The sequence below is a fragment of the Bos grunniens genome, chromosome 3 (assembly GCF_055505025.1).
Source record: "Bos grunniens cultivar Pamir isolate PY7600 chromosome 3, Bosgru_T2T1.0, whole genome shotgun sequence".
In the NCBI taxonomy this organism is placed as follows: domain Eukaryota; kingdom Metazoa; phylum Chordata; class Mammalia; order Artiodactyla; family Bovidae; genus Bos; species Bos grunniens.
The window spans coordinates 48009906-48034816 of record NC_141167.1 but is presented as its reverse complement, the minus strand read 5'-3'; the positions used below and the strand labels follow the sequence as shown (position 1 = coordinate 48034816).

General features: G+C 35.8%; 1 protein-coding gene across 11 annotated transcripts in view; it reads left to right on the top strand.

The window, feature by feature from the left end:
• The window catches only part of NEGR1 (neuronal growth regulator 1), a 1037762-nt gene that overhangs the window by 637026 nt on the left and 375825 nt on the right, over positions 1-24911 (top strand). The window contains exon 4 of one of the 11 annotated variants that reach the window (XM_086390578.1): positions 14867-14937. The exons of the other annotated variants lie outside the window; for them this stretch is intronic. Within the exon in view, the coding sequence (XP_086246704.1) occupies positions 14867-14922 (56 nt within the window). The 3' untranslated portion in view covers positions 14923-14937. Of the gene's footprint in view, positions 1-14866; positions 14938-24911 lie in introns of those variants that run through there. 11 annotated transcript variants of the gene reach the window in all.

Genomic DNA, 24911 nt, shown 5'->3' with positions numbered 1-24911 from the left:
ATTAACATTATACATTTGTTACCAAGGATGAACCTACATTGACATCATAACCACCCAAAACCCATAGCTTACTTTAGAGTTCAGTCTTGGTGTTGTACTTTCTATGGAATTAGACAAATACATAATGATATATAGCTATCATTGTAATATCATATGGAGCATTTTCATTTGCCTGAAAATTCTCTGGGTTCTGGAAACTCATTAATTTACCCTCCTTGCATTCTTGACAATCACTGTTGCTATAGTTTTTGCCTTTTCCAGCATTTCTTGTAGTTGAAATCATTCAATACGTAGCCTTTTCAAATTAGCTTCTTGATACAGTAATATGTATTTAAGATGCCTCCATGTCTTTTCATCATTGGATAGCTCATTTCTTTGTGACACTGAATAACATTTCATTGTTTGGATGTACCACAGTTTATTTATTCCCCTAGTGAGGAACATCTTTGTTGCTTTTAAGTTTGGCAATTATGAATAAAGCTGCCATAAGCATCCATATGCAGGTTTTGGTACAGACACGAGTTTTCATCTGTTCTGGGTAAGGGACACCATTGCTGGATCATATAGTAAAATATTTTTAATTTTGTAAGAAACTACCAATCTGCCTTCCAAAATGGTTCTATCATTTTGTATTCCTATCAACAGTATATGAAAGTTCATGTTACTCTACATCCTTATCAGCATCTGGTGGTGACAATATTCCAAATATTGGACATTGTAATAGGGGTATAGTGGTATTTCATTGTTTCTTCAACTTGCATTTTCTTGATAGTGTATGTAGACATCTTTTCCTCTGTTTATCTGTATATCTTGTTTGGTGAAGTATCTGTGCAGGTGTTTGGCCTACTTTTTAGTTTGGTTGTTGGTTTTCTTTTTATTATTAATTTCAAGAGTTCTTTGTATATTTTCAATAATAATTCTTTATTAGATTTTTCTTTTGCAAATATTTTCTCCCTACTTGTGACTCATTTTCTGATTCTCTTGACATTGTCTTTTGCAGAGCAGACATTTTAAATTTTAATTATTATCAATTATTTGTTTCATAGATAGTGTTTTTGGTTTTGTATGGTGTCTCTTTTGTAAAGGCACTAATCCCATTTATGACAGCTCCAGCTTCATCAACCAAAGGCCTTACTTGCAGATACCATCACATTGGAGATTAAGCTTTAACATTTGAACTTGTGAGGACACAAACATTCGTCATAGTTATCCACAAATTATATCCAGCTTCAGTTCAGTTCAGTTCAGTCGCTCAGTCGTGTCTGACTCTTTGAGACCCCATGAATTGCAGCACGCCAGGCCTCCCTGTCCATCACCAACACCTGGAGTTCACTCAAACTCACGTCCATCGAGTGAGTGATGCCATCCAGCCATCTCATCCTCTGTCGTTCCCTTCTCCTCCTGCCCCCAATCCCTCCCAGCATCCAGCTTAGCTTCATGAATAAATCCATCCTCCTATTTTTGTAAATAAAGTTTTATTGGAATATAATGTTCTTGGCCCCTTTCATGCTATTATAGCACAATTGAGTGTTTGTGATAGAGACAATATACCCCACAAAATCTAGAATAATTACCCTCTGGCTGTTTATTGAAAAAGTTTTCTAATCCCTGTTTTAAAAAATGGACCTGAAAGATGAGCAGGTGTTGCACACCTAAAACTGTCTGTCATGGATAGGAATAAACAGTGTTGATATTGACTTACGTGTTTTCAACTTACATGGCCCAATATTGCTAATATTTATGGAACACTCACTATATAGTACATTTGCCAAGCATTTTATATCTTTGTCTCATTTCATAATTATAAAGGAGAAACTAAGGCTGAAGAACAGAGTTAGGTCTTGGAACCTAAGGTTTATATGATCCATGCTCTTATTCTTTATGTTAATATCTGAGGCTTAAACTAATAATAATCATGTCCAAACATCATCTGCCCAGGCTCAGTTGACAACTTTGGCTCCCCAGACGTAGAACTATATCAGCACTACTTTTAAAAATAATCCTAAAGTTATTTAGGCCACCAGCAGAAAAGGATAGCAGAATTAACCAGAAGGGAGAGTTAATTAATTGCAAGGCAGATCATATTGCCAATTCTTGACAGAAAGGATAGAGTTATTTTATCTGCAATTTTCAGTGTAGAGATGATGCTTGAGTGAAGAGGAGCTTAGAGTATACTGCTTCAATTATCTGACTGAGGGAGGACAATTCAATTCATAAGACCTAAGTGCCAATTAGCTAAATGAGAAACTCAAGCATGATACCCAGTATTTAGGCAGAAAGAGGCTCAGAAAAGCAACAGAGCTCTGCAGCTGTAGGCTGATCTGCAAGGACAACAACACCTGGGAAAGATATGACCCATTGAAGATAGTGTTGCAGGTTGTTAGGGCCTGAGTAGGGTGTTCGAGAAAACAATGCAAACCTTTTAAAGGGAATCTATAAATAAGGTTCTATTTGGAACATAGGGGACATTATTTTTAATAATACTATGTTGAAAGACATTTTGATATTCAACGTGTTCAATTTCATATTACACATTAGGTAAATTTAAAATTCTTTGTTAACAAAAAGACTGATCTGGTTATGAAAATTTTAGTTCTTAAGTCTAAGAAATCAATGACAGCTAAACTATTAACTTTCCAAATAAAAATCTTAGTGATTAAACCAGATAAATGCAATTGCCTTGTTTACATATCCTATCTGAATCTCTGTAAAAGTTATTTTGTTAAGTACATTCAACTACATCTTACCCTCCTGAATAAATATACCTATGAATTACTTATTTTTGATCCTCCATAGTGAAAGTGAAGTTGCCCAGTTGTGTCCAACTCTTTGCGACCCCATGGACTGTAGCCTACCAGGCTCCTCTGTCCATGGGATTTTCCAGGCAATAGCACTGGAGTGGATTGCCATTTCCTTCTCCAGGGTATCTTCCTGACCCAGGGATCGAACCTAGGTCTCCCTCATTGTAGACAGACACTTTACCATTCTGAGCCACCTTGATCCTCCATAGTTCCTATTAAAAATCAATGCATGTGGTAGGTATTCGGCAAATATTTACAGGAAGGATGAACGGATATTTGGAGAGATAAATTTAAGTTTTCCCAGGAAGATGAACCTGGAAAAATTAAAGCCCAGATCATTTACTTTTGAAATAGAAAGGAATGGGAAGGTTGGAGCTAAATGAGGAAGGAACTATCACATGACTGAAAAACAGATTGATGAGTAGTACCAAAGATGATGAACACAAACACGGTGATATTCACTGTCGTTGCTATTATTTTTGCAACGCTTCTCAGTGCACAGAGCACCATGTCGTTAGAAAGGTTTTAAGATATTTTCTGAACCCTCATCTTAGTGTAATTGTGCACCATGTTCTACAACTACAGTTGTTGAACCCAAAAGGAGCCACAAGGGTCCCAAGATTTCTGGTGTCTTTTCCTTAGAGAAGTAATGAGTGTACCGAAATTTAGTGAAACATGAAATTAAGCGGTTCAGTGCCTAACTGGAACTTAGTAAATTAGTACACTGACTCATGCTGAGGTCAAGCAATAATTTTACAAAATAATTCCTGAAAATAAATTTTCACTTGTCAACTCTGAAATGTCCAATGGCTTAACTTGACTGTAGACTTATTATTTAAAACATCCCCATCTTTTGTTATGAAGGTAATGCAAGGATAATATTACAATGTGCCTGTCTCCTGGTTGCAAATGAAACAAAAGATGTGGTCCCTTGAGATTTGCTGGAGACAATGTTGAATGATGTATTTTATAAATTAAATCTTTACTACATCAAAGTGTCAGTCACTCAAGCATTTATTTAATCTTCTGGTGTACAGAAGACAAGCTCTTCCGTTATCGTCCCAGGAAGCATCTTTGTTGCGTGAATGAGCTCATTTTTTTTTTTTCCCTTAGGTCCCAACCTTGTTCCTTGGATGTAGGTTATTCTTGAGGGAAATTAGACTTCATGTTTTTCATGCAAACTAGTTTTTTAATTCCATTTAATTTTATATATCACTTTATTGAATCATGGTTATATTAATCTTTATATCGAAATTCCATTATTGTCTTAGAGAAGTAAACCTAAAGAATTTACAAATATTACATAGCAATGGTGGAGTAATTCATTCACAGTTTATTAAGAACTATCTATATTTCATGCTGTATTAGAGGCCCAAATGTGAAGAATGGGTGAAAAAATTGAAAAACCATATTAACTACATTTGAAAGTTTATGTGTTAGGAAGATTAAGGCTATAAATATCTATATTATAGAAACAAATGATGTAAATTACCTGAGAAATACAAATCAAATTCAAGGAAAATGATAAATGAGAGAGACCATATTGAGAAAGGACAAATTTGTTTCCGGCATCATGAGGTATCTGAAGATGGTGATACCCACACCCACCCCCCACCCCGTCCATGGATCGTAGGAGAGGAGGAAATGTCTGAGTCATGAAGTTTTAGCATGCAAGGAGTATTTGGGGAACGGCATGAGGATGCTTAGGGCAAATGGTAGGGTTTGGGGCTCTATGTTTTATTTGGTAAAAATGGAAAGCCATTAAGTACTGTGGACAATGAAGCAACATAAGTTGAATTGTGTGCTTTAGGATGATTTACTCTATAGAGATTTGGGAGCAAAAAGACAAAAATCTATTGACTCTATGAAGGTAGTGCTTTTTATCTTTATGCTTCACTATGATACTTCTGTCACCTAGATCTTAATATGTGCCCAATAGCTTTTTTATTGAATGTATGAATCAATTTCCTGATTTGGGGAAGGTTAGGAAAGAAAAACGAACTTTTATCTGAGATGCTGCTAAAGTTCATTGGAACAAAGGTGCAATTGCACAAAGGTAGGATATGAGGGAAACAGCCAGCCTTTGAATGAGTGAGAATGGTTTAAAAGGGTTTTGTTTTTTTTTAGTTCCTGGACTGTTTTTCGTTAAGTTGTCCCTGGGCTTTCTTCAGTCTCTAATAATAAATAGGTAATAATTTAAATTAAATAATGAAAGCAGTGAGCTCATATCATGTAATTTTGTGTAATATCAGTAACTGGAAAAAAAATTGAGATTCATAAAAGGCTTCACACAGAGGGCAAGTGAAGTCAGCAGGTGTTTTAGAGTTCCACATCCGGGGAAAATAGATGACATAATAGTAACCCAGAGAGAAGCAGGAAGATGGATGATACAACTATTACTTCAACAAGGCCTGTTCCCTCCATAGCTGTGCAGATAGATGGAAAGTCATCTGATGTAAGTAGCAAGCCCTGACTTCGGGCAGAGGCATAGCTGCCTCAAGGGACTATAAACCTTGCCAGCCATGTAGCATGTAAACCTGAATTAGAGAGATCCCATAAATGGGTCAGAATGAAAGAGGGGGTGTTACCTATGGAAGAATGGTGAGCTGTTGAATCTAAATTTACCTTCATGATAAACAGCACTTAAAAAATTAGCTCCTTTTTCTTTTCTTTGCCTGAAGGAAGAAAACATAAGAAAGCATAAAATATGTTTTACTCTCTGTTTCATTTGTTACATTTATACTGAAAAATTCTTAAAAACAATGGCAAGATAAATGACCAACTTGCATAGTGAGAGCATTCTCCAATGTACTTCATTAAATTCTTCCTTTCATTATTTGTCACTGTAACATAACATTTCTACACTTTTATCTACATTTTAAGGGATGGAACAAACTAAAATCTAGGCCTTCAGCCAGCATTAGCATTCCTCTCTAAGGACAAAGGTTATTTTCTTACCTCCATCTAAGAAGTATTGGAATATGAAATATATATAAAAATCAAGATCAGAATTTGTAATTCTAGAATTATTGAAAAGCTAGTTGAGTAAAAGGTCACATTTTAACAGACATTTTGGGATATAATATGGTTGAGCTGGTTTCATTTCCTTTTTCATAAGTTGAAAAATCTAAAGGGTTTATTTTAAATTCAGGTTGCATCTCTACTTTTGCTTGGAGTTTATTATAGCTGAAAGACTGGGTTTTTCACTTTTTTTTTTTTTTTTGCTTGAAACATGCATGAATAGTTTCTGATTTCTTCTCATCCAGATATTGAAGAACAATTTTAGGAAGGACCCAACTTTACTGCATTGCATCCTCAAGTTTCCTCTCTCACTTCCCTTACAAAGCTCATCCAAAATGGGCATTCATGATGTTAAATACCACTTGGCAATTTTAGTTTGGTTGGAATAGAATTGCAGAATTTTCCATTTCTTAATTGTGAAAAAAGCAAATAGATATCTACACTTTTCTTCTGCATGTCTAAAAATGCATCAGATTTTTCAGCAAATATTTAGTTCTCTTATTCCAGATAGCAGAAGGCGTTAACCCAAAGGACGGACTACAGAGGAGGTTCTGTGTTGTAAGTTAATCTCCTGTGAAAACTGTATCTAGGAGGATTTTCCTGATTCCATTCTATGTCCTAGAGGCAACTAGTACTTCACAACGTGCACAGCACTGAGAGGCTCAGATAGGAAATATAACTCTTCTAGAAACTATGCTCTGTCCAATTACAAAGCTATTTGCCAATTACTGATTATTGAAGACATTATGATTTTCTCCAGTGTTCCTGCTGAACCTTAGAAAGAAAAAGTACATTTTGAATGATAATTTGATGGTGAATCAACATTTAAAGTCAAATGTATTGCTTACATCTTCATAATCTCTGAATTAATGCATAAAACAGAAGAAAAATGTTTTTTTCTAAACATATATATATACACACACACAAATACAATTAGACAAGGTCTTGAAATGTCAAAACCCAGATTCTGCTTTGGACTTAAAATTCATCAAAATCTTTTCAACAAATAAATAAAAATAGAAAAATCTAATGGTATAATGCATAATATTATATGCAATAACAGGAAACAGCCAAAAATTTAATATAATCTCAAACATTAAAAGGTATTTTCCTTTATTTTTAAAATAAGATAAATAATCAAATTGGTTTTGATCAATATACCTACTAATTTTGATCTTTTGCACTGAGAATGATGAAAATATTGGAACAGTAGCAATCTAGGGAGATTATGCAGCACATGGTCAGAAATTCTATGGATATTCTCTTTTCCTGAATATTAATCAATCATTTCAACAGAATGTAAAAACTTTCAACCCTGAGGCATAGGTATAAAGCAGATGACTTTCTCAGTTCCTCCTAGCCCTTTGATTCATATGGAACAATTTAAAAATAATTTTTCTCAAATGCCCTTGAGCACATAATATTATTCTAGGATGAGTCATCTTCATTTGTTGCCCTCTAATACTGTCATTACAAAAATAGCACAGGTAATGGCATATCTGAAATACTAAGCAAAAATATATTTATATATTATACATATTTCATTATATATTTGCATAATTAATCTTGTGTGTTAACATTTTATATGTTTAATTATATGTATATACATTAGTTAAAATGTGTATATAAATATTCATGTTGACCATTCTTATCATACTTATTAGGAATCGTGTTCTTTTTTTTATTCCAATGACTGTAATTGTACTATGTTCCTGTATGTTTTTGTATAAATCATGTAATCACTCCATTTCATTTACCATTTTAAAAGGTAATGATTCCCTTTACATTCACTATTCAACTTAGCAACCATTCATTAAATATCACATTTTTTGTTCACCCTGTCATTTTTTAAGTACTTTGAAAATTATAGTTTTTAGCCCTTAACAGCTTATATTAGTGGTGGGTTAATTTGATATATAGTAAAAATAACCACAAATAAGAATGAGATTCAAATGAAGAGTGGAGTACTGATAAAATTTAACTAGAGCCTTAGCTTTGTAAAGGAGGTTCTGTTTGAAGTGTATATTGAAAGGTGAATACTAAATCTGGCAGCATTGTAGTAGGTGAATCAGGGAATCAAGAAATGGGAAAAATTCATGCTGAGTTAGAGGTGTTCATAGGGCATCCATGTGAAAATGTCAAGGTAAATGGTAACTGAAAATCAAGAAATAGGCCACATCTAGTGAAGATAACTTAAGAGTTAGCAAGATAAAACTAAAGAGGAAAAATGTTTCCCAGGTAGAAAAGATGTCGATTAAACTTAAAGATGCTGAGGGTAGGGGCTTAGGAAAATGCTTATAATTCCCAAGTGGAGGGAAGAATCACTTTAGGTGACTGAAGAGATGTCCATGAAGAGAAGGCATTTAAACTTATCGAAGACATTGATGGCAACACTGTGGGGAAATTGCTGCTTATAAAATCAAAATAATGATAATTATTTGTTGAGTTATTATTGTATGCTAGGCAGTATTTCCAACATTTTATGGAAAATAAGTTTATATATTCTAATTCTGGGAGGTAGATACTATTATTATATCCATTTTAAAGATAAGGATATTGATTAAGTGGTTAAATAACTTGCCTAAAGTCACCCTGCAAGGAAGAGATAGAGAAATAACTTGAATGAAGGCCATCTAGAATCAGAGCTCCAATTCTATAAGTAAACCATTTTATATCTTTTACTCATTTAGTTAAAAATTCCCAGTTCAGTCCAATCCAATTTTTTTAACAAAATTTTGAACTTGAGAGGAAAATCAAATCCTTCTCTGAGTTACTTTGTACTCTGAAAGTGAACGTTGCTCAGTCGTGTCCAACTCTTTGTGACCCAATGAACTATACAGAGCCTCTTGATGAAAGTCAAAGAGGAGAGTGAAAAAGTTGGCTTAAAACTCAACATTCAGAAAACTAAGATCATGGCATCATCACTAAATGGCAAATAGATGGGGAAACAGTGGAAAAAGTGACAGATTTTATTTTGGGGGGCTCCAAAATCACTGCAGATGGTGACTACAGCCATGAAATTAAAAGACACTTGCTCCTTAGAAGAAAAGTTATGACCAAGCTAGACAGTATATTAAAAAGCAGAGACATTACTTTGCCAGCAAAGGTCTGTCTAGTCAAAGCTATGGTTTTTCCAGTAGTCATGTATGGATTTGAGAGTTGGACTATAAAGAAAGCTGAGCACCAAAGAATTGATGCTTTTGAACCGTGGTGTTAGAGAAGACTCTTGAGAGTCCCTTGGACTGCAAGGAGATCCAACCAATCCATCCTAAAGTAAATCAGTCCTGAATATTCATTGGAAGGACTGATACTGAAGCTGAAACTGCAATACTTTGGCCACCTGATGTGACCAATGGACTCATTTGAAAAGACCCTGATGCTGGGAAAGATTGAAGGTGGGAGGAGAAGGGGACAACAGAGGATGAGATGGTTGAATGGCATCACCGACTCAATGGACATAAGTTTGAGTAAGCTCTGGGAGTTGGTGATAAACAGGGAGGCCTGGCATGCTGTGGTTCATGGGGTCGCAAAGAGTGGGACACAACTGAGCAACTGAACTGAACTGAACTAAACTATACAATCCATGGAATTCTCCAGGCCAGAATACTGGAGTGGGTCGCCTTTCCCTTCTCCAGGAGATCTTCCCAATCCAGGGATCAAACCCAGGTCTCCCGCATTGTAGGCAGATTCTTTACCAGCTGAGCCACAAGGGAAGCATTCTTTACTCTGGGCCATCCTTATTGTCCTAAATAAATCCCCCTCTTCCTAGACTCCAATCGTGAATTGATTGTTCTCAGTGATGTGAGAAAATCTAGGCTCATTTATATGATTTTCATAAAAATATGAAAAGTACTACAATTAACCAGATTTTCTGGGTATTAATAATGTTGAAAGATTCAATTTGGGGATTTTGCACATAGTGTTTGGAAATGAATAAGTAAGTTGTCCATGATTTGGATTGAGGGGGGTGCACATGACATCTCAAGTTTCTTGTTTGTAAGAGGCTATCATTGATGTGGCTGGATGGCATCACTGACTCAATGGACGTGAATCTCAGTGAACTCCGGGAGTTGGTGATGGACAGGGAGGCCTGGCGTTCTGCAATTCATGGGGTCGCAAAGAGTCGGACACGACTGAGCGACTGATCTGCTCTGATCTGATCTGATCATTGATGTGTCCTCTTTTGAAATTGATACTGTTAGAAAACACATCTAATTCTATGCCACTTGATTTTGGTATGTTATTATATTACTATTGATTCATATTCTTCCATTTTAATAAATGAACTCTGAATGCTTTGTCAGTATTTAGCTTCCTAAGTCTCTTATTTGTACTCTCTTTATCCTAGGTTTTCTAATCGTATACTAACTTCCATCATTTTTGCTTTATTGAAAAGTTCTTAGAGCCTTGGGCTGTTCAGCCAAAAGTGTGATATGAAGCTGGAATATAAATAATACATCAGATCGACTTTACTAACTTCCACTCAATCTGGGCAAGTGACATTTACAGTTTTAACAAACTGGAGGCATGGTGGTGAATGAGAGAATATCTGAAACAGGGTAAACTGCAGTTAGAAAATAGACCCAAATTTCTAAGAAGTGTTTTCTTTTTCATTTGGCTAATCTATATAATTCAGGTTCACTGGAGGAACATTGCCTCTCAGATGCTAAAATGCACATCTGCAAAATGTTATCACAATCTGAGCAACAGATTGTGCTGGAACCCTCCCTGATTCTTATCATTTCTGCAGTGTTTTTCCTTCCAAAGAAGAACCAGTGCATCAGATGTTGGAGTATTAAAATGTCGATACACTTGCCTTTTAAATCTCTACCTAATCGCTGAAGTTAATCAGTACACTGTGTTAACTTTCCCAAAGTGCTTTCTTTGGAAGAATAATTCTAGTAGATGACCTATAGAGGGACAAAAAAAGCACTGTCCTGTGACCAAATTGAGTTGAGAAAAACTGAGCCCTCCTGTCTTCACAAAGCATGTTAGCATATAAAAGGATCCAGGAAATCGAAGAATATGGAACATGTTCCTTCTGCTTAATCTGGTATCTCCCAAGCTGATCTGAAAATGGGAAATCATTTTCTACATCGTCCTATCAAGAAAACTTCCTGTAAAATGGAGTTTTATTGATGGAACTTGTTTTGAGGTCTCTTATCCACCCTCTAAAGCACATTTCGTGCAATGCTGCAATCTCTGATTTGCCCTGTGCTTTCTGGCGTAATAGAGATAAAAAGAAAAGTCATATTCTTCAGTATTTATGTATTATTCTTCATATGTTAGTAATAAAAAGTTGACAAATCTTTGCAAAGCATCAGAGAGGTAAATTTAATTTCTTCTAAAGGCATTGTGTTCTCATAAAGCTTTGAGGGAAACTTGCAAGAGACATGGCATTTTACCAATGCCAATACCTTTAATAAAGTCTAGGAAATGCAGTCTTCTGCAATTGATACTTATATTTTTACTTTTTGGTGGAAGGATATGGCATTAAAGGTCCTCTTCCAATTCCTCTGCAAAATTACCAAGTATTAGGCTAAAGACTAAACAATATATGCATTTACAGAAAAATAATAGCATATTAATTAGGTAAGCAATTTTATCATGCTTTATATTCCCACTGTATATCGTGGAAGCTAGCAAAAAGAAAAAATGGCAGTCAGTAATGTGGGGTGCGTGTGTGCTCAGTCATGTCCACCTCTTTGCAACCCCATGGAGTGTAGTTTGCCAGGCTCCTCTGTCCATGGGATTTACCAGGCAGAATACTGGAATGGGTCACCATTTCCTCCTCCAGGGGATCCTCCTTACCCAGTGATCAAACCCATGTCTCTTGTATCTCCTGCATTGGCAGGAAGATTTTTTACCACTGAGCCACCTATGAGACCCCAATAATGTGGCACTAAGAAATTAAAAGTAGTAATTGTTGAGTATCAAATTGAACATACTGGCTGGGCCTTGGTCCCTGATATAAAATCCAGATATATTTAATTCATATTGGCTTGTGAAATATAAATACATTATCATTGCTTATGAGCACCAATGTCACATGAAAACTGGTTGCTTCTATTTAAATCAATTAATATTAATATCTTCCCAGTAAAAGTATAAATAGAATTCTAATGGGTGATCAAACTTATTGATTCACTCCTTTCTCTTCCCTTTGTTTATCTGTTAAAGTTAAATCCCAACAGTTTTATACCAGTTTTGTGTAATGGTTATGTGCTAGTAAAGCACTGGTCTTAATTAAAGAGATGCCATATATGAAAGTAACATGTTGGTCTTGTATCTTTTCCTGAAGCAGAGTATAACAGTACCCATCATTTTAGGCAAATGTAATTTTGTCTGCTCCACTGATGGGAGCCAAAAAAGAAGCAATATTCTATTTAAGTGAAATTTGTACAAACAGAAGGGGAACTCTTGTCTCTGTAGTCTATACTGAGGACGTTATCCCTTTCCTCTTATATTGTTTTACCAAAAGAGTTACCTCTAATTAGCAATACTTCTGCTAGCTTTCTTTTAAAATATATCTCACTATATTCTCTCTGCTTTAAAAAAAAAATGATACCACAAGGGTTAGGAAAGTATGATTTGAGGTATCAGAGTGAATGGTCCTCCTAAGTGTTCATCAGGAGAGCTAAATTGCACCATCACGTAATAATCATGCAGTGATGGCCATTTGTCAAAAGTGCCACTCTGAATAGAGGGACCTCCCTGAAGAACAGCACTCAAAGTTGATTTCTGAGTTGTAGTTTTATTCTACAAAATATGACATATATTGGCTTAAAAAATGAGGAAAGAGTATAGAATATACCACAGAAAATACATCATATACAATTAACCTTCCTGACTTATATTGTCTTGTTAATAAGAGTGATATCCTTGGTTTTTTCTTCATTAAATTGCATAGTCACTATGCTATGTAAGGACAAAATCCCACAGCTTTCTTTTCTTATTTTCTGAGCCTCAATACTTATTAGAAGGAAAAAAAAAAACAAAGTAAAAAGCCTAATAATGACAAAATTAAACCACTTCTTACTTGCTGTTGACCTTTCACTTTTTTTTTCCATGCTCATTTCTTTATAAAGGTAATCACAGACACACACACACACAAACACACACACACATACGCATCCTTGTAATAGAAAGAATGGATAAAAACTCATATCTAAATACCAAACAATTTGGCTACTAAAGCTAAATTAGAACAGATGTTTGCAAATATTGGAAATGATTTTTATTTATATTTTGTGGCTTTTCATAAAAATTATAGATGTTAATGGTCTACATGATAACTTTTTGGAAAATATGGCAGTGAATTTAAAACACTTTTCAAAAATGTGTTTCCAGAGTATGGAAAGTAGATTAACTTTCCAGATATAATTTATGTATATGTATATATATGTAGGGCTTCACTTGTAGCTCAATCTGTAAAGAATTTGCCTGCAATGCAGTAGACCCAGATTCTATTCCTGGGTTAGGAAGATCCCCTGGAGAAGGGAATGGCAACCCACTCCAATATTTTTGCCTGGAGAATCCCATGGACAGAGGAGCCTGCCAGACTACAGTCCATGGGGTCGCAAGAGTCGGACATGACTTAGCGACTAAACCACCATCATATATATAAGAGGAAATTGTATGGTAATGAGATGTGTCATATGCATGACTGAAAACTTGTCTTTCATAAAACTTACTTCAAACAAGAAGGCTATAAGTTTTGCCATAACCATTTTGTGTTTTTCTGTGTGTGTGTGTTTTATCATGGTCATCACTACTATGATCTCATGATTTGCAGATTAGAAATGATCTATTTCTAGATTTCCTGAATTTTATCTCTTCTTCCAAATTTTTTCTTGATTCTGTGCTATTGATGTTGTGAACTCTTTCTTTGATTGAAGTGAGAAATAAACATTCCAGACCCTCTCTCTGATGTTCTGATTGTCACTATCCCCTTACCAGACAAAATAATATTTATTTGTAATATCCTATACATCTGTAGTATCCTGTACACATGCAGTTATTTTTCTAATAAGTTACTTTGGACTGTTTGTGTCCCTTTATTGTAGAAACCACTTTGTAGAGTCCTTCCATGCTCTTTTGCATTAAGTGTTTGTACCTGTCACCAAATTCCTCTTTCTGCTCCCCATTTTAATTAAAATATTTAGCAGAGGTTTTTTCATTTGAAATCATTTTGATTGACTTTTACCTGATTTCATTTCAAAGTTAGTTTTGAACTCTCTCATAAGTATTGTCTTCCAGTTAAAAATCTAATTAATTATTTTCTCACTAAAACTACTCAACCAGAACTCTTAATAAGTTTTTTATTAAGTTACTAATGTAAATGTTCCATATTTACGTTATAAACACAACCCTTACTAATTCAGTAAGTATTTACTAAGAGCCTAACATGTGCCAGAACTTAGGATAAGGCATTGAACAAAACAGACAAAAGCTTCTCTCTTTGTAGAGCTTTTATTTCTGTAAGGAAGATGGACTATAATTAATAAATAATGAATCACATAGTACATTAGATGATTAGATTAGATGGGGAAAAAATTTCAGCCCAGTAGAAAGGATTTGGAATGTTGAAGCAGGAAAGATGATTTTGCAAATTAAATATGGGTGTCAGAGTAGCCTCACTGAGAAGGTGACATTTGAACAAAGATGCGAAGATGGACAGGGAGTTATCCTCACCGCTATTGGTGGAAGGACCATGCCCAGCAGGGGGCAGCAGCCCGTGCAACAGCACCGGTGCAGAAGAGGTGGGAAGGCCACTGTGGCTGGAGGAGAGGGAAGACAGCAAAGAGAGGTGAGAAAATCAGACCTGAGAAAACCCAGAGCAGGCCAGAGCACTAAGTTTTAGGCTATTGTGAAGATTTTACGTTTCTTCTATTAAAAGATTGTGCAGGATACTGACTCTTTAGTATCATGGAAAATGCCTGGCTCCCAGAAACATGATCCTTCTCTTCCTGTCAGAAATTTCTCAGGGTAGAATATCACTATGAAAAGAATAACTTGATTTTTCAACTTATTGCTTTTCTTAGCTCCAACATCTTTCAGTACATGGAGTGAGAAAAAGGAAAAAGAAAGAAAGCCATGAAGAACTGAAAAAAACTTGGATAAGGAGCATGTGTTTCATGTAGCTTTGTGTGACTTACTGGGATATATTTTATATCATTTAATCTTCATAACACTAAAATGCAAACATTATTTGTTTTCATTTTAACAGAAGAGTAGAATGAAGTTCAGAGAGGTTGAATAAGTTGCCTAAAATTGCACAGCCAGCAAAACCTCCTTTAAAATCAAGAGGAGAAAGCAGCATTGTTAATTCTGGTAAAAAAAAAAAATACAAGACTATTAATAAAAGATAGGTTAAGAGCATGTAAGAAAAGATAGAAAATCAGAATACAGAACTGTGTAATGTGTTAGGTCTGTGGTCTCCATCTTATATACATCCAAGATTCAGTTCTAGTTTTAAAAGGGGAATAAATAAACAAAAACTCAAGGCCAGTCCTATTTTTTGATACCTCATCTTTCTAATGCATTCTGCCAGAAACCCAATTCTGTTGTTCTATCCCTCTATATCTCCAGTTTTTTGCACAAATCTTGCTTCCAGAGTCTGGTTGTATATTTGCTGAGTTGAAATGAAGTGAAGCAATATTCTGCTCTCCACTGGCTCCTTGCGTCTTTGCCTATCTAAACAACCCACTTCATTCAGTGCCTCCTATCTCATTAGATCCTCTGAGTCATGGTTTTCCTGCTCAGACAAAGAACTTTTACTCTGCTCTTTGGGATTCGAGCACGAGCCTAAGTGCTGCTTGATTCATGGTTTCCATACACTGCTCTTCATGTCAGATGGTTCAGGTTCATGGCTCTGTGCTTTGTTACACTTTGTCCTACTCTGGTGCATCTCTTTTTTTGTTTTTAACTTTTATTTTATATTGGAATATAGCTGATTAACAACATTGTATTACTTCAAGGTGTACAGCAAAGTGATTCAGTTATACATATACGTGTATCTATTCTTTTTCAAATTCTTTCCCCATTTAGGTTGTTGCAGAGTATTGAGCAGAGTTCCCTGTGGTATACAGTAAGTCCTTGTTGGTTACCTATTTTAAATATAGCAGTGCCTCTTTCTAATTTTATTCTTTGTTTGTGCAGTTTCTTCCTAACTTTTCATACTGATAAGACTTCATACCCTACCAGCAGCTCTCAGAGCATTTCCCACTATTTAACATAAACCAACATTCTGCTCAAGCAGACATAGGACTGGGTCCTACACATTTGAAATGAAATCATTCTTGCCTCTGAACCTATTTCACTAATAGGAAATGCTTTCCATGAAAGCAACTCCTTTCCTTCAGACTGTGCAAGTCTTGCTTTTCTCTCAAAATCTTCACTGAGTACTTCATTTTATGAATGTCTAGTACATGTAAGAGTTTATACCATACCATGCTAATTTGCTTCAGTTGTGTCTGACTGTGTGCAACCCTATGGACTGTAGCCCTCCAGATGCCTCTGTCCATGGAATTCTTCAGGCAAGAATACTGGAGTGGGTTTCCATGCCCTCTTCCAGGGGATCTTCCCTTCCCAGGAATTGCATCTGCATCTCTTATGTCTCCTGCATTGGCAGGAGGGTTCTTTACCACTAGTACCACCTGGGAAACCCACATGTAATGTTTTACCACAGAATAAAAATCTGACTGTTTTTTAATCTTTTTTTTATGCTTATGTACCTTCTGAAGCATGTTTATCTCAGGATATTGAATATAGTTCCCTGTGCCATTCAGTATGACCTTGTGGTTTATCTATCCTATATAGAGTAGTTTACATATGCTAATCCCAAGATCCTAGTCCTTCCCTCCCTCATCTTCCTCTCCCTTGGCTACCAGAATGCTGTCCTCTATATCTATGAATCTGTTTTTGTTTTGTAAAAAGGTTTATTTGTGCCATATTTTGGGTTCCACATTTGTGATATTATATGATATTTGTCTTTCTCCTTCTGACTGAGTTCACTTTATATGATAATCTCTAATTGTATCCATGTTGCTGCAGATGGCATTCTTTGTTATTTTTATGGCTGAGTAATATTCAGTTATCTATATGTACCACATCTTCATCCATTCATCTGTCCATGGATAGTTAGGTTGTTTCTATGCCTTGGCTATTGTGAACAGTGCTGCTATGAACATAGGGGTGCATATATATTTTTGAAGTATAGTTTGTCTGGGCAGATGCCCAGGAGTCTGATTGTTGATCATGTGTTAATTCTATTTTTTAGTTTTCTGAAGAACCTCCACACTGTTTTCCATAGTGGCTACACCAGTTTATATTCCCATCAACAATGTAGGAGGGTTCCCTTTTCTCTTATGCTCTCTCTGGCATTTGTTATTTGTAGACTTTTTGATGGTGACCATTCTGAGTGGTATGAGGTAGTATCTCATTGTTGTTTTGATTTTCATTTTTCTAATAATTAGTGACATTGAGCATCTATTCATATGCCTCTTGCCCATCTATATGTCTTCTTTGGAAAATGCCTATTAAGGTTGCCTGCCCATTTTTGATTGGTTGTTTTTTTTGTGTTGTTGTTGAATTGTGTGATCTGTTTGTATATTTTGGAGATTAAGCCCTTGTCTGCTGCATCACTCACAAACGTTTTCTCTTATCTGTGAGTTGTGTTTCATATTTGTTATGGTTCCTTTGCTGTGTAAAAACTTATAAATTTCATTAGGTCCTATTTGTTTATTTTTGTTTTTAATTTTGTTGTCTTGGGAAACTGACCTAAGAAACCATTGATACAATTTATATCTGAAAAGATTTTGCTTATTCTCTCTTCTAGGAGTTTTATAGCATCATGTCTTATGTAGATATTTGCTACATTTGTATGCCAAGGATTTCTTCTTTCTCTTTTGGTTATAGAAGTCACTTCTTGGAAGGAACTCTCTTAGGTGGCCATATGTGCTGACTTCTGATGTCAAATGTCTGCGTTCTTGATACTAGCCCTTAACTTTGGACTCTTCCGTTACCTAAAGCAGTAAAACTTTTTTTTTTTTTTGTTTAAGTATTTTAAACCTAGTTTCTCTTTGAAAGAAAAGAATGGTGGATAGCACAGTATTTACATGGTAACCAGTAGAGCGACAACTCATTGTATTAGTGGGATGAGCAAAGCAAAATCAGAAAAATCTCTCACAATTTCTTTCTCCTATTCATACCAGAACTCTATGGGGGGAAAAAAATCCATACTTTATTACTTGCAAAAGGTAAAAAAAAAAAAAAAAAAAAAAAGGCAGTCTGGATTTCACAGACCAAAACATTATAGTTAATATTTGACAGTAACAGCTATACCTAAATTTAAGAGTCATGTAAGCACTCTCAAAGTTTTCTAAATACTAACTCCAATAACTCAACAGCAGTAATTTGTCATTCAACATCCTTTCCAAATATCAGTAATGAGAAAGTACCTTTGATCAATTCTTCAGCACAACTTCGCTTTTTGAAGGTAGCATTTTTGTAAATATTTTTCAGTCATACCACTGACAGACATAAGCACGACTATACACACACACACACACACACACACACACACACACACACACAGAAGTACAGAGAGAGACAGAAACAGACAGAGAGATCCTGAGCAAATAAAATCGATTCTTGTATCACTGAAGAGCAGCAGTAGTACGGACCTCACTTAGCATATCATATTATCCTATTCAAGCTTCAAAATATACACTAGAAACTGTGCCATAATCCAAGATGGATTATGAAGTATATCACAAAAAGGAAGAAAGGATGGCCGATTTAGATCCTTCAGAGTATTTTCAAAAACAATAATAACGATAACAATAAAATCCCAGCCTACAGAGATTTGCAATAATGGACTCTGGTAATGAATTCTCCAGAGATCCTGAGAAAACTAACATTGCGTTTTGAACAGTCTGTTTTGTTTGTTCTTAATTTTGAGACATAGTTACTTAAAATAGAAAATGATTGATATTTAAGTTCAGTGTATTTTCTTCACTTACGATGCAACCACATGTTTATAAAACAAAATTAAGTAGAAAACTAAAAAGGCTATCGAATTAATTGGTGGTTAATATTGTAGCTAACACATCCCTTTAAACTTCTTCATTTTGGATGGAATTTAAATCCTCAGGCTATACAAAAAGAAGTAGTAAAGTGAGGAATCTACAACTATAAAGGAAGTGAAAGTGAAAGTCACTCAGTTATGTCTGACTCTTTGCAACCCCATGGACTATACAGTCCATGGAATTCTCCAGGCCAGAATATTGGAGTGGGTAGCCATTCCCTCCTCCAGGGGATCGTCCCAACCCAGGAATGGAACCCAGGTCTCCTGCATTTTAGGCAGATTCTTTACCAGCTGAGCTGGTAACATAAAACTTCTCATCAAATATAAATGGATGGAATACGTAGTGAGGAGAGGGTCAGGCAAAGAAAATACCATGTACATAAAAGACCTGGTATAGATACTTGTATACCTAGAAGATCAAGTATAAAGTCTGGCACATATTAAAATTTAGCCTTTATAATTTGTTGGTACCCCTGTGAGCTGGCTGAGGATGTTTTGAAAATATTGTGACTTCCATTTCTAGGCAAGAAGTAATAGAGATCAGATTTCATCTCCTGCTGATGCACCAAAAAGTTGGGAAAATATGGGGAACAGAGGATTGAAAAACATTGGACACTAGGGAATTAAGAATGATGATTGCTCAGAAAGAAAACACAGAAGAAAAGCCCTCTAGTTGCCCAGTTAGCTACTGCTCTGAGAGGAAACCAAGCTGAGGTGCAGGGAGGTGAAACTCAAGCAGAGTCTGGTGGACTCACTGAGGGGCAAAGCTGAAGCCAAAAGTCCAGGGAGAACATGATGGTTATCTCTGCAGAACAGAATTCCATAGAGAGCTAGAAAGGGAAGAGGGATAAAGAGAGGAAGATGAAGGGAGAACACTTTAGAGATCTGCAGAGCATCTTCCTTAAGTATTTGTACATTTAGCATAAACACAGGAAGAAAACCACCTGAGACTACAATGAATCACCAACAAGGATGCAACTGTACCGTGGTGTAGTGGGGAATAATTAAACCCAGACCAAGCACTGTGCTGGGCCCACCTACAAAATCTTAAAAACAAGAATTAAAAAAAGGTGAATAAACTGTTCTCAAGAAACTTAAATACATCCAAGCTCAAGAATATTTATAGGAATACAAAAGTATCCAACAATCAGTCAAGTAAAATTAACAATGAATGCTATCCAATAATAAAATTGCCAGGCATGCAAAGAAGCAGAAAAAATGTGACCCGTAAGAAGGCGATAAATCAATTAATCAAAACTGATCCAGAATTGACACAGATGTTGGAATTACCAGATAAAGTGTTAAACAGTTTTTAACACAGAATATATCTGTATCCCTATCTATGTATCTTTGTATTTATCCACCTATCCATCCATTTATCTATATTTTTAAAAGACCCTAAATTAACTTCTACAAATGGAAACGACACTATATGGTACAAAAAACATACTAGATGCAATTAAAGTTGGCTAGATTGCACAAAAATATTAATAAACTTTAATATATAGTCATAGAAAGCATCTAAAATGAAACCAAGTGAATTTTAAAAATTAATAGGATAAATAACCTTTGGAATAACTGCAAACAGCCAAATCTCTTTGTAAGTGGAGTCCCCAAAGGAAAGAGTGATAAGTATTAGGAAAGAGGGGGAAATGTTAAGAAATTGAGGACTTTATTATGAAAAGTTTTCCAAACTATAAACTCAGTGAAATGTTTTCCCTTCTGACACCAAATAACTGTGGTCTTTTCTAAGACCACCAGTTCTCTGACGGTAAATAGACATTTAACAATCAATCCTGACACTATCAGAAGTTAGCATTTGATCCCACAAGTGGGTTCAGTCCTGCATGACTTCCTTCCACTTCAGGCATCAATCACAAGTCCCAGATAACCTGTGCTTCTGAATGACTGGCTATAATTTCGAGATTCCTATGACCCCCTCCTCAGCTTCAGATCAACGAACAAAACTTAGGAGGCAACTTTACTTATGGTTATGGTTTATTATAGAGGATACAAATGAATAGCCAGATGAAGAGGTACCCAGAAGGGTACTGCACACAGGAGCATTTGACCCCATGGAGTTGAAGTACACGACCCTCCCAGAACACAGATGTGTTCACTGATCTGGAAGCTTTCTGAACGCCATCATTTAGGGTATTTCATGAAAGTTTCATTATGTAGGCATGGCTGATTAAATCACTGGCAATTGACGGTTAGCTCAATCTCCATCCTAGTTCCCTTTCTGGTAGTTGAGAGGTGAGACTGAAAGTTTCAATTTTTTAACCATTGGTTGGTCTTTCTGGTGACTAGCTTCCATCCTAAAGAAATCTAAGGGAGTCTACCAAGAGTCGCTCCATTGCTGGGAACAAAAGACATTCCTGGCACCTTTAATCCCTTGAGAAAGTCCAAGGGTTTTGGGAGCTTTGTTCAAGGAACAGGGGACAAAGACCAAATATCTTTGTATTATACCACAGTCAGAGACCAAAAGTGTTCAATAATATTCAAGCCCAAGAAAGATGAAAAACCCTACAACAATGAACACCACCAACAAATGGCTAAAATAAAGTGAAAGTAAAATCTTAATAGTATTTAGGGAAATGAACAGTTTAAAAAGAAGAGCAAAGATAAAGACAGCATATTTTTTGAAGAACTGTGCAGGAAAGAGTATGATTCTATTCATATAAAACACTAAGTATAAACTGCTGCTGCTGCTAAGTCGCTTCAGTCATGTCCGACTCTGTGTGACCCCATAGACAGCAGCCCACCAGGCTCCACCGCCCCTGGGATTCTCCAGGCAAGAACATTGGAGTGGGTTGCCATTTCCTTCTCCAAATAAACCAGAGTCCATGAAAAGCAGTATTCCTGGGATGTGGGCATACATGGGAGAGCAGGAGGGAAGGATTACAAAGGTACATGGGGCCACTTTTGAAGGTAATGGATATACTTATTATCTTGACTGAGGTGATGGTTAAATGGGTGTATTCATACCTTAAAACTTGCAAATTGTATCTCAGTGAGTGCAATTTTCTTTGGAAAAGACCCTCATGCCGGCAAAGATTGCAGACAGGAGGAGAAGGGAACGACAGAGGATGAGATGGTTGGATGGCATCATTGACTCAAGGGGCATGAGTTTGAGCAAGCTCCAGGAGTTGGTGTTGGACAGGGAAGCCTGATGTGCTGCAGTCCATGGGGTCACAAAATGTCGGACATGACTGAGCAACTGAACTGAACTGAATGCAGTTTATTATATGACTGCTATATCCGAATAAAAATGTTAAAAATAAAACAAAATATGCATTAAGTGGCCATTTTTTCTTCTAATTCATACAACATGAGGCAAAATATATAGTTCTTATATTTTATAGATAATTGAAGAATTCAAGCCATTTTAAAAAGACTTTCCCATGGCTTAAAAAAAAAAACACATCTACCTACTTTAATGGCCACTTACTCCTATTATTCCTTCCTGTCATAGACAATATGAAGAAATTCTAAAAGATCTTTCTGATTATAGGAAATAAAAATTTCAGACATATTATTATATAAAACATTATATTCAATGAAAAATTAACTAATGACAAGGATAATACGCTGTTTCTTAAATCCCTTAATGCAACTCGATTTTATTCAATAAAGAAGTGAATTAACTTTAAAAAGTTGTATAAATGAGGAAAAATTAATGGTTTATCATACTTAAGAAAATAGGAAAACATATTGCAAAGCATAGCAAAGAGAAGAGGTGGCCTATACACAAGAGAAGGAGAAAGGAAGAAAAGCAATATGTAAAATGTATAAATGTTGATCATGCTTACTGAGGGAGAATTTAAATTTGCAGATAATTGAGACTATCATCATCTCACTGTTTCTGCATTTATTGCCTACTAATTAGTCTTCCTTCTTCTACTCATGGTGCCTCAATTCATTCTCCAGACAGAAGCTGGAGTGACTGTTTTAAAACATAAGTCAAGTAGTATTACTTCTTGGTTGAAACTTCCTCCAATGGCATCTCATTATACTTAGAATAAAATGAAAAACCCCTTACCTGGCAAAAACCCATATATGAACTGACTTCTTTTCTCCACTGTCATCTCATACTTCTGTTCTTTTATCGGCCTCCTTTCTGTCCCTCAAACCTGCCGTTCTCGTTCCTGCCTGGGAGCTATGACACTAATTGTCCTCTTTGACTCTGTCATTTTCTCTCTTGTCTTTACATGGATAACTCCTCCATGACATTAAGGACTCAGCTTAAATGGCCTTTTGTGACCATCAAATGCCACTCTTTCAGTGACAAGGAAATCACTCTCCATCATATTACTTTACTTCATTGATTCTCAACTGGGGAAAAATACGTCTCCTCAAGAGGCATTTGGAAATGGGTGGTGGATTTTCTGAGATAGGTATATGACCTTATTGGAATCTAGTGGGTAGAGGCCAAGGATTTCCTAAACACCCCACAGTGTAAAAGACAGCACCCTCCCACACAAAGAATTACACAGGCCAAAATATTAGAAGTGCCAAATTTCAGAAAGTGTGCTCTATTTTAATTCTCTGCCCATCATGTATAATTACCTTATATTCTTTTCTGCATTTACTTTTTTTCTTTCATTTTTCATACCTTGGTAGACTAAAAATGCAATAGGAACAGGAGCAGTAGCTATGTTGCTTTGTTTTACATTCCCATTTCTTAAAAGTAATGACTGTCCCAGAATGTTTTATTGATAAGTGTTTACTGAATGACTGAATGCTGCCTACATTTTCCTTTAAAAGCATTCGAAAGAACTATTTGAGTATTTCTGCAAGTGACCTCCATCATCAACTTAGACATGATTTCCCCAGAGTACGGTTTAAGACTAAAGGGCAGGGGAATCAACTTTTATAAGTTTTAAAACAGAAAAATGGTGTCAATAGCGGAAATCTTCAAGAAACGAAAACTGTCAAGCATATGTGATTTTAGAGTTAAGTATTTTTCATAACCTGGAAATAAATCTGCTCTCTCAAATCTCTGTCATGATTGATATTTGTATTTAAACATGCAAACTTGTTGCATCTCTGATTTTCCCTCTATCATGCTATAAATAAATTAACATTTTATCTAATCTGACTTGTTTTCAGTATTGTATTTGAAAAGATATTGCAGTGCTAGCCGATGGTTCTCTGGAGAAATGACTTTTGACCTCATAGTTTCTAGTAAAAGTAATAGTTTTAACTGTTGATTTTCTGTAGGAAAAAATTCCAGAGGGAACAGGATTGTGAATAATGGTGCTTACATGCCATGATTTGCCATGGCAAATCATGATGCAAGTAGAAGTTTGGAAATTACCAAAGCATCTGTCTATAGGCCCCCATAAGAAAAAACCTGGTTCTACTTAATTTTCTCCTTTATTCTCTTTACTCCTGAATAGTGGCTTTGGCATAACATATTTGTTGTTGTTGTCATTTAGTTGGTAAGTTATGTCAAAGTCTTTGTGACCCGATAGACTACAATTCACCAGGCTCCTCTATCCATGGGATTTCCCAGTCAAGAATACTGGAATGGGTTGCCATTTCATTCTCCAGGGGATCTTCCCAACTCAGGGATTGAACCTGCGTATCCTTCATTAGTTGACAGATTCTTTACCACTGAGCCACCAGGGAATCCTACAACATATTTATCAAAGACAAAAATCACGGCTGTTGAAATGAGGTCCAATAATTTACTTAGGCCCACAGAGTGGTAGAGCCAAGATTTGACTTTAAGCCTATTAAAAAAATAGGTACTAGTATGTTCACATGTGTTGCTTCTCAAAGTATTTACATTTTAAACAAGTATTTCTAGGGAGAAATGCCTTCAATTAAAAGAATAATTAATAATAAGTAATTTTAGGTACCAGAAAAGCCATCAGTGAACATATTTGATAACCGGTAAAGCTTTTCATGCCCATTATATCATATCAGTGGAGAAGGCACTGGTGACCCACTCCAGTACTCTTGCCTGGAGAATCCCATGGACGGAGGGGTCT